This window comes from Triticum aestivum, chromosome 7D (genome assembly GCF_018294505.1).
Source record: "Triticum aestivum cultivar Chinese Spring chromosome 7D, IWGSC CS RefSeq v2.1, whole genome shotgun sequence".
Taxonomy (NCBI): domain Eukaryota; kingdom Viridiplantae; phylum Streptophyta; class Magnoliopsida; order Poales; family Poaceae; genus Triticum; species Triticum aestivum.
The window spans coordinates 403,202,224-403,215,094 of NC_057814.1; the positions used below are offsets into that span (position 1 = coordinate 403,202,224).

At 44.6% G+C, this 12,871-nt stretch overlaps 1 protein-coding gene across 1 annotated transcript; it reads right to left on the reverse strand.

The window, feature by feature from the left end:
• Positions 1-5,416: 5,416 nt before the first annotated feature.
• Positions 5,417-8,691, reverse strand: LOC123170201 (NAC domain-containing protein 35). The gene is made up of 3 exons (XM_044588030.1): positions 8,223-8,691; positions 7,736-8,007; positions 5,417-6,283 (listed from the first exon to the last, which is right to left on the reverse strand). Exons 1-3 carry the CDS (start codon positions 8,482-8,484, stop codon positions 5,645-5,647), a joined length of 1,173 nt encoding a protein of 390 aa, XP_044443965.1. The 5' UTR covers positions 8,485-8,691; the 3' UTR covers positions 5,417-5,644.
• Positions 8,692-12,871: the final 4,180 nt, after the last annotated feature.

The window sequence follows — 12,871 nt, forward strand, 5'->3', positions numbered from 1 at the left end:
GCCTCTTCGGTACCGTGCATTGCCCTTTCTCACCTCGAGAGTTGGTGCAAACTTCGCCGGTGCATCCAAACCCCGTGATACGATACGCTCTATCACACATAAGCCTCCTTATATCTTCCTCAAAACAGCCACCATACCTACCTATCATGCCATTTCCATAGCCATTCCGAGATATATTGCCATGCAACTTCCATCATCATCATATACATGACTTGAACATTTATTGTTATATTGCTTTGCATGATCGTAAGATAGCTAGCATGATGTTTTCATGACTTGTCCGTTTTTTGATGTCATTGCTACGCTAGATCATTGCACATCCCGGTACACCGCCGGAGGCATTCATATAGAGTCATATCTTTGTTCTAGTATCGAGTTGTAATATTGTGTTGTAAGTAAATAAAAGTGTGATGATCATCATTATTAGAACATTGTCCCATGTGAGGTTATCAAAATAAAAGTGGCCAAAGAAGCCCAAAAAAAAGAGAGGCCAAAGAGCCTAAAAAAAGAGAGAGAAAATAAAAAAAATGAGAGGAAAGAGAGAAGGGACAATGTTACTATCCTTTTACCACACTTGTGCTTCAGAGTAGCACCATGTTCTTCATATAGAGAGTCTCTTGAGTTATCACTTTCATATACTAGTGGAAATTTTCATTATAGAACTTGGCTTGTATATTCCAACGATGGGCTTCCTCAAACGCCCTAGGTCTTCATGAGCAAGCAAGTTGGATGCACACCCACTTAGTTTCAGTTTGAGCTTTTATACACTTATAGCTCTAGTGCATCCATTGCATGGCAATCCCTACTCCTCGCATTGACATCAATTGATGGGCATCTCCATAGCCCGTTGATTAGCCGCGTTGATGTGAGACTTTCTCCTTTTTTTGTCTTCTCCACACAACCACCATCATCATATTCTATTCCACCTATAGTGCTATATCCATGGCTCACGCTCATGTATTGCGTGAAAGTTGAAAAGGTTTGAGAACATCAAAACTATGAAACAATTGCTTGGCCTGTCATCGGGGTTGTGCATGATTTGAATATTTTGTGTGGTGAAGATGGAGCATAGCCGGACCATATGATTTTGTAGGGATAACTTTCTTTGGCCATATTATTTTGAAAAGACATGATTGCTTTATTAGTATGCTTGAAATATTGTTGTCTTAATGTCAAAAGATAGACTATTGCTTTGAATCATTCGTGTCTTAATATTCATGCCATGATTAGATTATGTGATCAAGATTATGCTAGGTAGCATTCCACATCAAAAATTATCTTTTTTATCATTTACCTACTCGAGGACGAGCAGGAATTAAGCTTGGGGATGCTGATACGTCTCCGTCGTATCTATAATTTTTGATTGTTCCATGCCAATATTCTACAAGTTTTACATACTTTTGGCAACTTTTTATACTATTTTTGGGACTAACATATTGATCCAGTGCCCAGTGCTAGTTCCTGTTTGTTGCATGTTTTTTGTTTCGCAGAAAATCCATATCAAATGGAGTCCAAACGGGATAAAAATTGACGGAGATTATTTTTGGAATATATGTGATTTTTGGGAAGAAGAATCAACGCGAGACGATGCCCGAGGGGGCCACGAGGCAGGGGGCGCGTCCCAGGGGGTGGGCGCGCCCCTGACCCTCATGGCCACCCCGTAAGGCGGTTGGTGCCCTTCTTTCGCCGCAAGAAAGCCAATATCCGGATAAAAATCGTGTTCAAATTTCAACCCAATCGGAGTTACGGATCTCCGGGAATATAAGAAACGGTGAAAGGCCAGAATCAGGGAGCGCAGAAACAGAGAGAGACAGAGAGACAGATCCGATCTCGGAGGGGCTCTCGCCCCTCCCATGCCATGGAAGCCAAGGACCAAAGGGGAAACCCTTCTCCCATCTAGGGAGAAGGTCAAGGAAGAAGAAGAAGGGGGGCTCTCTCCCCCTCTCTTTCGGTGGCGCAGGAACGCCGCCGGGGCCATCATCGTCACCGCAATCTACACCAACACCTCCGTCATCTTCACCAACATCTTCATCACATTTCCCCATCTATCTACAGCGGTCCACTCTCCCGCAACCCGCTATACCCTCTACTTGAACATGGTGCTTTATGCTTCATATAATTACCCAATGATGTGTTGTCATCCTATGATGTCTGAGTAGATTTTCGTTGTCCTATCGGTAATTGGTGAATTGCTATGATTGGTTTAATTTGCTTGTGGTTATGTTGCTGTTCTTTGGTGCCCATCATATGAGCGCGCGCGTGGATCACACCATAGGGTTAGTTGTATGTTGATAAGACTATGTATTGGAGGGCAAGAGTGACAGAAGCTTCAACCTAGCATAGAAATTGATGCATACGGGATTGAAGGGGGCCAATATATCTTAATGCTATGGTTGGGTTTTACCTTAATGAACGTTAGTAGTTGCGGATGCTTGCTAATAGTTCCAACCATAAGTGCATAGAATTCCAAGTCAGGGATGACATGCTAGCAGTGGCCTCTCCCACATAAAACTTGCTATCGGTCTAGTAAAGTAGTCAATTGCTTAGGGACAATTTCGCAACTCCTACCATCACCTTTCCACACTCGCTATACTAACTTTATTGCTTCTTTACCTAAACAGCCCCTAGTTTTTATTTACATGCTCTTTATTATCTCTCAAACCTATACAACAACACCTACAAAGTACTTCTAGTTTCATACTTGTTCTAGGTAAAGCGAACGTTAAGCGTGCGTAGAGTTGTATCGATGGTCGATAGAACTTGAGGAAATATTTGTTCTACCTTTAGCTCCTCGTTGGGTTCGACACTCTTACTTATCGAAAGAGGCTACAATTGATCCCCTATACTTGTGGGTTATCATGACCCCATAGTTTATACGAGACATGTCAAAGGTTCCAATGTAGAACTCATGGAACATTGGCATGATCACCAGTTTCAATACATTCTAGAACTTCTGGAAGAAGACCACCAGTCATGCGATGTTACCTTCTTGAAGGCATCACATGGATTTTTTGAGACTTCTCTTCGGAGAAAAAAGCCATGATGTGTCCTCGTTGGTTGGGTCTAGCTAACGATGACGCCCTTCGTGCATCGTTCCCTTCCTGGAGACGTTGGTCTTGGAACCCTAAGTTACCATCATTGAGGTTTGATCCCGACGTTTGCTGAAGTTGCTCTGTTGATCTTTTTTTTCTTCCGTAATAATTTGGCTATGTGAATCCTCGTTGTGTTGAGTAGCTCTTGGTGTCTTGGTTGTATTAATATCTTCTTGATATTAATACATTTCCCTTAATCGTAGGAAATGTTCTATCAGGCTCTGGCCATGGCGGTTAGAACGAGATGGACACATGCCTTTTGGAGATCAGATCTAAAGCTCTAAACCTTTCTATTACCAGCATTGCTCGGGATTGGAACTTATGAGCTCTTAGATCTTGGGCATCTTTGGGCGTGTTTCTTTGATCCGCTATGGAATCATGGTGTGGGTGGGAGCTAAAATGAGGTACGCAACCTGGAGGCACGAGACCAGAGCGCAAATCCATGGCGTTGCATGATTCATTCTACAATGTTTACTTATCCAATTCCCTTATTTGGTAATGAAACAACATGTTTTCTAAGCTCTCCAAATTAGTCAGTAGTTCCATCTCTCAATTTCTATTGGTGTCTCTCATTTGATGTCAAATCTCCAATTTTTGAAGTTATAGAGGAAATTGATTTGGGGCATGCAAATAGTTTCACTTACTTCTCATTCTTTTGCCATGAGTGCCCACTCCAACCTCCTTCCCTGAGGTCCCATGTCATGGTTCTTGCTGAATTTGGTGGTGGAGCACTGAGTTTAATGGCTTTTATCTTAATCCTTTTAGTAACCACTTACCATTCTAGGGGGTTGTTCTACCGCTCTTGTGCTTTATGTAATTTGATGATAGTCTTGTTTGATGGTGCAAACACTACCCACAGTGATGTCGGCATTTTGTTCCTCCGATCCCCACTCCAATCCCAGAGATTTGTTGGAGGCAGCTTATCCCGATGTTCATCCTCGCAGCCGGTGGTGGCCGACAACTGTCTCTCGCTAGTGATGGTGAGTGTCTCCTAGATCAACGATGGTCCACGCAAAGGGATACACCATCAAGCTAGTATGTGGCAACTTATTCGGGCATGCCATGACAACAAAATGTTTTCCTTGTACACTTGAGTGCTATGAGCATGGATGTATATTTTATGTATTTTCTTACCTAATTCGCATGTACCTCACTTATATTTGGGGCGTTCGGGCCTCTAGTTAAGCTTATCTAAATAAGGTTTCTTTGTGCAAAAGAAAAACTACATATATCTATGACCCATCTACTATAATAAGGTTTCTTTGAGCAAATGACTAGCAGTCATGGAGAATAACAAACAAATGCCCTAATTTTCTCTCGTTTATCTTGATGTTTTGTTGGCAGTCATTTTGCCAATTTAACAAATATATTCCTCATGCCATTTTGCTCTTGGTCATCTTCTTTGACAACCCAGCGTGGTAACAATGGTTTAGCATCATTTGTTTGAAGGGGGAGTGTCCCTTTGACACAATGCATTCAAAAATCATACGCTCCCACCTATTTGTATGGGAATCTCATGAAGCTTAGTGAAACCTTCTTTGTCCAGCAAGTGTAGGTTTGGTCTTCTTCAATTTTTCAACGGAGGGTTGGAGGGACGTTGCAATGTGGGTGGAGCTAGAGACACTGTCATGCTCGGAACATTTTATCAGGAAACTAGTATATTTTTGTGTTTGTTTTCTTTTCTCAATCTATTGTACTATGTTTATACTCATTCCATAAAGTTAGTTTGTTGGTAAAAAATGATACAGACACCGAGCGGATATTGCAGTTCCGGCAGCCGCAACCCATATTTATGGAATGATCTCAATACAAAAGTCCAGATATATCGAGGTATAGAAAGACATGTTTGGATATCGATGGGAATAATTAGTACTGTTTTCATCATTATCCAGAAAAATATCAACCCATATTAAGCATACGATCATATACACACTTTTTATGTAACTAAATACATACTGGCATATACATTTATTGGGAGTGTCAAATTCGGATGACCAAGATTATGTTGAATTGAAGTCAAGAATTTGAGCGATAGGTTCTTGATCGAATGGTAATAGAACAATTGCTCGTGCTAGAAACGATGTTGCTATTTAAGGATTAGAAATGCTCAACTCGTCAACTACACATTTTAAAGGATTAAAGTAGCACATATATTTTTAGTATAGCTACGAGCTTAAGATCATGCAACTCGGTCAACCTAGAAAGAACTACACTTGCCTTAGAGATAGTAAATTGGATACTTTCATGGCCGCATCCTGAAAAACTATGTACACGTCTATCTGTGCATACTTAATTTAAATCAAGATTATTATGAAGGGAAATGATTGGATCACATATCTATAATTTTGATTAACCTTTATTCGGAATTGAAATGCACAGACAGTGTTACACCAATTAATTGCATGGGACTAGAACCGCCTTAATTTGTTACCTATTCCATTACATATATAGCCTTGTCCTAGCCCGGATAATTGTCTACATATACATAAGTATACAAATAATGGGAGGCATATATATGATAGGTGCATTGATCCATTCATGCAACTAAGAAGTTACTTGAAGCTTGTGCAAACCTTTGGAGATTCTAGGAGAGGGTTCCAGTCCCAGATCTTCTCCAAGCTAGGGAAGTTAAGCAAAGGGCCTTGCAGTGGCGCCGTGGGCTGGTTAGGGTTTGAAGCTTGGCTGTAGGACCCAATCGCCCGACTCAGCTCATCGATCGGGATGGTCGCCATTGCCGAGGAATTGGTGTTGAGCAGCGTGGCGTGCGTGGAAGAATGCAGTTGCATTACTGCTGGGTTGTTGTGTCCTTTGAGGTGGTGGTGGTAGAGCGATGTGCCATCCTCCTCTGTCGAGGTCGTGGAGCTCAGCGAGGCTACAGAGGCCGTCGACCGAAACATTGCCGGCGGCGGCGCCCCTGCCGCTGCCGCCGACAGTGATGCCATGGTGCCGGCTGCATTTGTTCCTTGGGTCGTGTGCGCGTTATACGCCTTGAGAGCAGATGATGAGTGGTGACCGCCACCCTCGACAAACACTGGCGGCTGCTGGCGATGAGTTGCCACTGACGTCCGGTGCGCTGCTGTACTGTGCCTGGTTGCCGCCGCTCTGGAGCCAGGCGACCTTGTTGTTGTGCCGGTGAGGTGGAAGTTGTCGTCAATCCCTGGGCGTTTATAGACCCGGCAGAGCGAAATTTCCTGATATATACATACATGCAAGAGGATGCATGAGTTGGAATATTTACTTTCTAAAAAGATAAAATGGGCAATAAAATAAGAGTACAAGTTAACCAAGATATAATCTTAATTAAGGTAACATATGCATTCTAGATAATTAAACTGTTCAGTGTCACGTGAACTAAAAATAAACTTACTAAGTTGCTATACACATTTTGTTTCACAAAACAAAGCAAAAGTACTACATATAAGTTCCCAAATTATTAAGCAGCCATCAGAGGTCATATAAGCCTATAGTAGTACAGCAAAATGGCTTTACCTATCGACTGCGAAGAGTTGGAACTGAAGGAGGTGGGTATTCCTGCTATATACTCCCTCCGTCTCAAGATAAATGACTCAACTTTGTACTAGTTTTAGAACAAAGTTATTACAAACTTGAGTCACTTATTTTGGGACGGAGGGAGTATGATCAAAGGAAATGCGAAGGAGCTGTACGTACTTTTTTGGGTTGGTTACCACATATGCACATCTTAAAACGTTGGAACCTATATATGCCCTAGATGTATTTTTTGCCAACTATGGCTACCAAGAATTGGCAAGAGATTCCTTGAACCAACATTTGACAAAATTCTGGCAAGAACTGTGAAAGAAATGTAAGTAGGGTGGGCATAATCTCATTGCCAAAGTCACAGCCAACCAAAATTAAGCCAAAATATCATACTCCTTCAAAAAAAATGTTACACAAATCTGGGCACTAACTAACATGTATATACCCTAAAAACAATTCCGGGTCCAGTGACCGAGATCTCCTAAGTTTGTTGGGCAGGGATACAAGGAAAAATTGTGGCTACAAAGAAATTTTGCAAGCACCTATAAAACTACAAAGAGCGATGTACACGCGTGCATGTGTGTATAACTGTTTATAGGTAGAGTAGAAGCCATGGAGAATTTGAGACCTTGGCTAAATTCTTGCTCATGTAATTTTCACTACTTATATTACGCACCTTCTACACCTTTATTTCACCGGACAATACGTGCTGGCCAATAATATTTGCAAACACATGCCGGCAAGTATTCGAAAGCAAGCGCTCTAGTCATGGATCATATCATATCTCAACTCCAACAGTGAACGGAATTATTTCGTGAGGGGACGCATCTTCAGCTGACGAGCTAACACGCACTTTATGCTTTTGCAACAAGATCTCGCGAAGCTTCCAAAAGTTGAGCGCAACCAAATTCATTCGGTTGCTCAGATTACCTATCACAGCTCAAGGGGGCAACTTAATTTTGTTCGGGTCAAGTTAATCAAACCCAATTTAAGGTGAAGTACAAAGCGAAAACTCAAAACCAGATCTTGTTTTTTTGCAGTTAAAAAGAAAACTAAAATCTAATGCTTTACATAATCAGCATAAAGATTTGCTAATAATGAATTACTGGTAGTACCTATACTCAAGAAAAAATTACTAGGGTTACCTTTTGGTACCGTTCGGTTTCACCGTGTGGCAGGCGGTACTCGTTCATGATCCAGCTGCTGCGGAGGCCCTTGGGTGCCTTGCCGACGTAGAAGACGAGCGTCTTCTTGAGGCCGATGGAGCGGTTGCCCTCCACGACTTTCACCATCCTGTCCGCCCCCGTGGCCTTCCAGTACCCTGACGGCGTCACCCGGTTCGGCCGGTCGCCGTTCCGGTACTTGCGGTCCCGAGGCACATAGAAGAACCACTCCTTGTCCCCGATCGACGCCAGTGCTGCCATGATTTATCCCCGCAATACAATCGACCCGTGCACCCATGGAGATGGGGAGAGGCGGGAAAGGAAAAGGTGAGAATGAAGGTGGAGGTCACATGAAATCAACGAGACGAGTTAATTAAAGGGATCCCGAGTCACATGCATGAAATCATGTACGCGGTGGGAAGCTAGCTAGCCATGATTATAATTAGGTGGATTCGTTGTTGGGCAGTACCGGGGAGATCCCATGGGTCGTAGCGGTAGAGGTCGACGGAGGCGATGAGGTCGATGTTGAAGCGCTTGCCGTCCACCTTGCGACGGAGGTAGAACTCGATCAGCTCCTCCTCCGTCGGGTGGAAACGGAACCCGGGCATCACCGTCTCCACGTGCTCGCCGCCGTGCTGCAGCTGCCCGCCGTCCACCTCCCCGTCGTGCTGCTGCTGGTGGTGGTCTGGTACGGATCCCCCCATGGTGGTCGTCGGCCTTGATCGAGTCATCTCGCCTCCCTCCCTATCGATTACCCTGCCTCAGCCGGCGCCCTTTATAGCAGAAGCAAGCTAGGTAGAGGGAGAAGAGGAGGACTGGAGAAGCACCAGTCCTAGCTTGTACAAGGCGCTAGCTACACCACTAGCCCTAGCTACACATACACGGCGCCACACACAGTGACACAGCCAAACAGGACTGGACTGCACAGCGTTGTGGAGAATGAGACTCTGATTGGTGCAAGTGGTACTCATCTAGCTGGTGGTGGTCTGGGGTAGAGAGAGAGAGAGAGAGAGAGAGAGTAGTTGAATAAAACTTTTTTGCTTCCAAAGTGTAGTTAAAACTTAGACAGCAGCAGGCTAGAAGAGGACCTGTTGATGTGTACTTGCCGAAATAATGGCTGTTACTTTTAGATAAGTTAGGGATTGGAAAGATAAGAGATATCGATCACCGTTTAATAGTTACTAATTCTTAGTACATGTATCTGTACGTCTTGCACTGCAAGCGCCCCAGGTAAAAAGGAGGCATGCAACATTGTACGCACTAGCTCTGCTACAGTTGTCGTACTAGAAAGTTACATTAGCTGAGGAGAGTTAGAACACTTGTAAGAAGGGAGGCAACGATGGAGGGGTTGAAGGGGACCTCGCCTCCATGGAAAGCGAGATCAGCGGTGGCACATAAATTGGAGCAGCGACGTGTACTTGTCTACTAGCCCTAGCTTGGATAATCGGTATAGAGAGATGAAATCGTTATTTTCACTACACGTCGGCCAGCCAGCTAAGAGCAACTCTAGCAGACCCCACATCCGCCCCCGGCCCGCAAAATAACCGCCAAAATGCGGGTGCGGGCCGGAAAGCCTGCCCGACCAGACCCCGCATCCCGCCCCGGCCCGCAAAAAAATTTAGGGGGCGCGGCAAATTTCCGGCCCCAACACGGGAAAACGCGGGTTTCCCCCTCGCGGCTGCGGTGCCCTGCATCACAGAGAAGCAGTTGGCGGGAGGGACATTTCAGCCCGCGCTCTTTTCCCCCTTCCTTCCGCCGCCGCCCGCCCTTGCTTCCGCCCGCCCGCCGCCGGCGATTCCGGCCATATCTGCGGGCGGAATCGCTCCGCGGGGCCGCCCCACACCCTCCCGCGCCGAGCCACTGCACCGCCCCTCCGGATCCGGCGAGAAGAGCCGGCCCCAGTCACCGCCGCCGCTGGGATCGACCATCGCCGAGCGCACCACCGGTTAGTCCCCCTTTTTATGATTTTCGCGAGCTGTGTAGTAGATTGACGCGCCGGCGTGCGTGTAGATGGAGTTGACCCCGTGCGAGAAGTTCTTGCTATCCGATTTGTCCGATTCGGACGACTCGGATGTGGAGACCATGCTTGCGAACTTTCGGCAGCAAACATTGGTCATGGCGCTTGCCGTGAAGGAGCATGAAGACGAGTACCGAAAGAGGAGGCGAGGATCTACTGTCGGGCGTCTGTGCATTCCGCGGAATCGCCATCTTGGAAACGAGATGTTGATGCAAGATTATTTTTCGGAGAATCCTACATATCCTGCACACCTCTTCCGCAGAAGGTACCGAATGCGCCGATCCCTTTTTGTGAAAATTGTTGAAGCTTGCGAGGCAAATTGCCGGTATTTCACTCAGAGAAGGAATGCCGCGGGCTTAAAGGGATTTAGTGCATATCAAAAAATCTCCGCAGCTATGCGGGTGATTGCATATGGCGTTCCGGCTGAGTATGCCGATGAGTATCTTCGCATTGGTGAAGATAGCACAATTGAGTCTGTGCGTAGATTTGCGAAAGTGATCGTCCGTGTCTTTGGTCCCGAGTATCTTCGGGCACCAAATGAAGATGACAAAAAAAAATTGATGGCAGCTAATGAGAGGAGAGGTTGGCCTGGGATGCTAGGTAGCATTGATTGTATGCATTGAAATTGGAAAAATTGCCCCAAGGCTTGTCAAGGAATGTATTGTGGCAAGTCTCGTGATGCAACAATTGTGCTAGAGGTCGTAGCATCCGAGGATTTATGGATTTGGCATTGCTTTTTTGGTATGCCCGGCACACTCAGTGATATCAATGTGTTGCAACGCTCTCATTTGTTTGCTAGGCTTGCTAGTGGTGATGCTCCTGCTTGCAACTACACTATCAATGGGCATGAATACACAAAGGGGTACTATCTTGCAGATGGTATATATCCTCCTTGGTGCACATTTGTCAAGAGCATCAAAGAACCCAAAACAAAAAAACAATGTGAATTTGCAAGGGTGCAAGAGGCAGCCCGAAAAGACATTGAAAGAGCATTCGGTGTTTTGCAATCTAGGTTTGCCATTGTCCGAGGTCCTGCTCGTTTTTGGGATAAGAAAACCCTGAAGAACATCATGACTTGCTGTGTTATCCTGCACAATATGATTCTTGAAGATGAGAGAGGAATGGACTTAGAATTCTTTTACGATAATGTGGGTAGCCGTGTCAAACCAGCTAGAGACCCAAACCGCATTAGAGCTTTTCTTCAGACATACAAGGAGATTGAAAATGCAGACAGACACTTTCAACTTCAGGAAGATCTCATTGAGCACCATTGGCAAAGGGCTGGACAGCGACTAATTTTTGTACTCATTTGTATTTGTATTCATGACAAGTTTTGTATTGCATTATTTTTAGTTTGCTACGGTGATTTGAATAATTATTTGTAATGCGGATGATTATTGTTTTATGTTTGATTTGAATAATTCAGTTTGTTTTCGATTGTTGAATTATGTTGGATTTGAGATTTGCGGACTCATGATATGCGGGGATGCAGCGGCGCAAAGAGCAGAACTCGCATAGCCGACCCGTAAAAAAGCATATTCCGCGAATATACTTTTTTACGGATCCGTTTGGGGGGTCTGCATCTGTGCCAGCTCGCGCCGGCCCGCAAAAGCTGTTTTGCGCGAACTGCATACGCGTTTTGCGGGCCGGCGTTTTGCGGGGTCTGCTAGAGTTGCTCTAAGTCGGTATCTGTACGGAAATACTAAAAATCCATTTGTAGAGGAACCCTATATGTATATGCACGTAGGCGGAGAGGGGCATGAAGTACGGCACGCTTTCGCATGCACCCCCTTTATATGCATGCGACTATATATAACCCCTCACGAAACAACCTTCCTCCCTTGTTTATACTCGCTCCATCTTAAAATAAGTGTCTCAACTTTGTATTAATTTTACTACAAAGTTATATTAAAGTTGAGACACTTATTTTGAGACGGAGGAAGTATATATAAAACACACCACCACATCTATATAAAACATGTTCAAGGGCTGGAAAGAAAAAAATAAGTGTGTTGGGGCAACAATACGTGCCCAAAAGAAAAAGAAAGGTGATACAAGGCTCCATGGACCCGCGGGACTACTAGCTAGGCGACGAAGCCATGCGCCGTGTTGCCTAGCCGCTCCCTGTCCTACTGTCTAGAAAGCGGGTGTCAGTGCTGCAGGAACGCTGGAAATTTAAACACGAAGTCAGTGGCACATTTAAAAAAAAAACCTCTCAATCACCATCTTGTTACGCGTCATCCAGAGAGTCCAAGCCAAAGTCATGAACACTAACCAAAAGAGGCGTCTCCTTCTATCATTACGGTTGGCCTACGCTTCTAGAAATTGTCCAAAGTCTGAAGCCTGCCATTTAGGCCCTAGAGCTTCCTGGACAAAGCTCCATAGGAAGCTGACACGGGGGACGAAAAGAAAATATGGATCCCAGACTCGGGGACACTACACAGCGTGCACAACTCATCACTAGGGCCATGGGGCTTGGCCAGATCCATTCCCAAGGGGAGGTGTTCGTGCAAAAGCTACCAAACGAAGATTTTGATCTTTAGGGAAAGCGGCGCTTTCCACAGTCCACACCAGAATTAGGGCACGATACGTCGATCCAACACAGAAGCCCCCTGAAGACTCTAGCCAAGACACGATGTCAAGGGAGTCCACCGGCATGGGCGGAAGGGCTGCTCGCAATGCAATCCAAGCAAAGGTTTTGTGACGCCCGGATAATTAAGCTACAGTAATTCTCTGCTAATGATGCCACGTCGCTTCGAGTACTATTGCTAATCTCGCGTTAGTTCGAAACCGATTCAAATTCAAATTCAAAATCAAGCAAACAATTTTTTTCCAAATATTAAAACTAAAATGTTCGGAGTGAATCAAATATTGCATAGGTAATTATGGTGGAGAAGCCACACTTTTATAGAATGCTTAAATACTCTAAGACGAATAAAACAGTAGCGAAAACTATTATTTACATACTTTTAAATAATAATTAATTACGAAACTATTTTACTTTGGGTAGCAAAATTAATGTGGCAGTGGCATAATTCGTGACATCAATTTAGGTGCCACTTTGGTATATTGTCAACACTAGAATAAACAACAACTAAAAG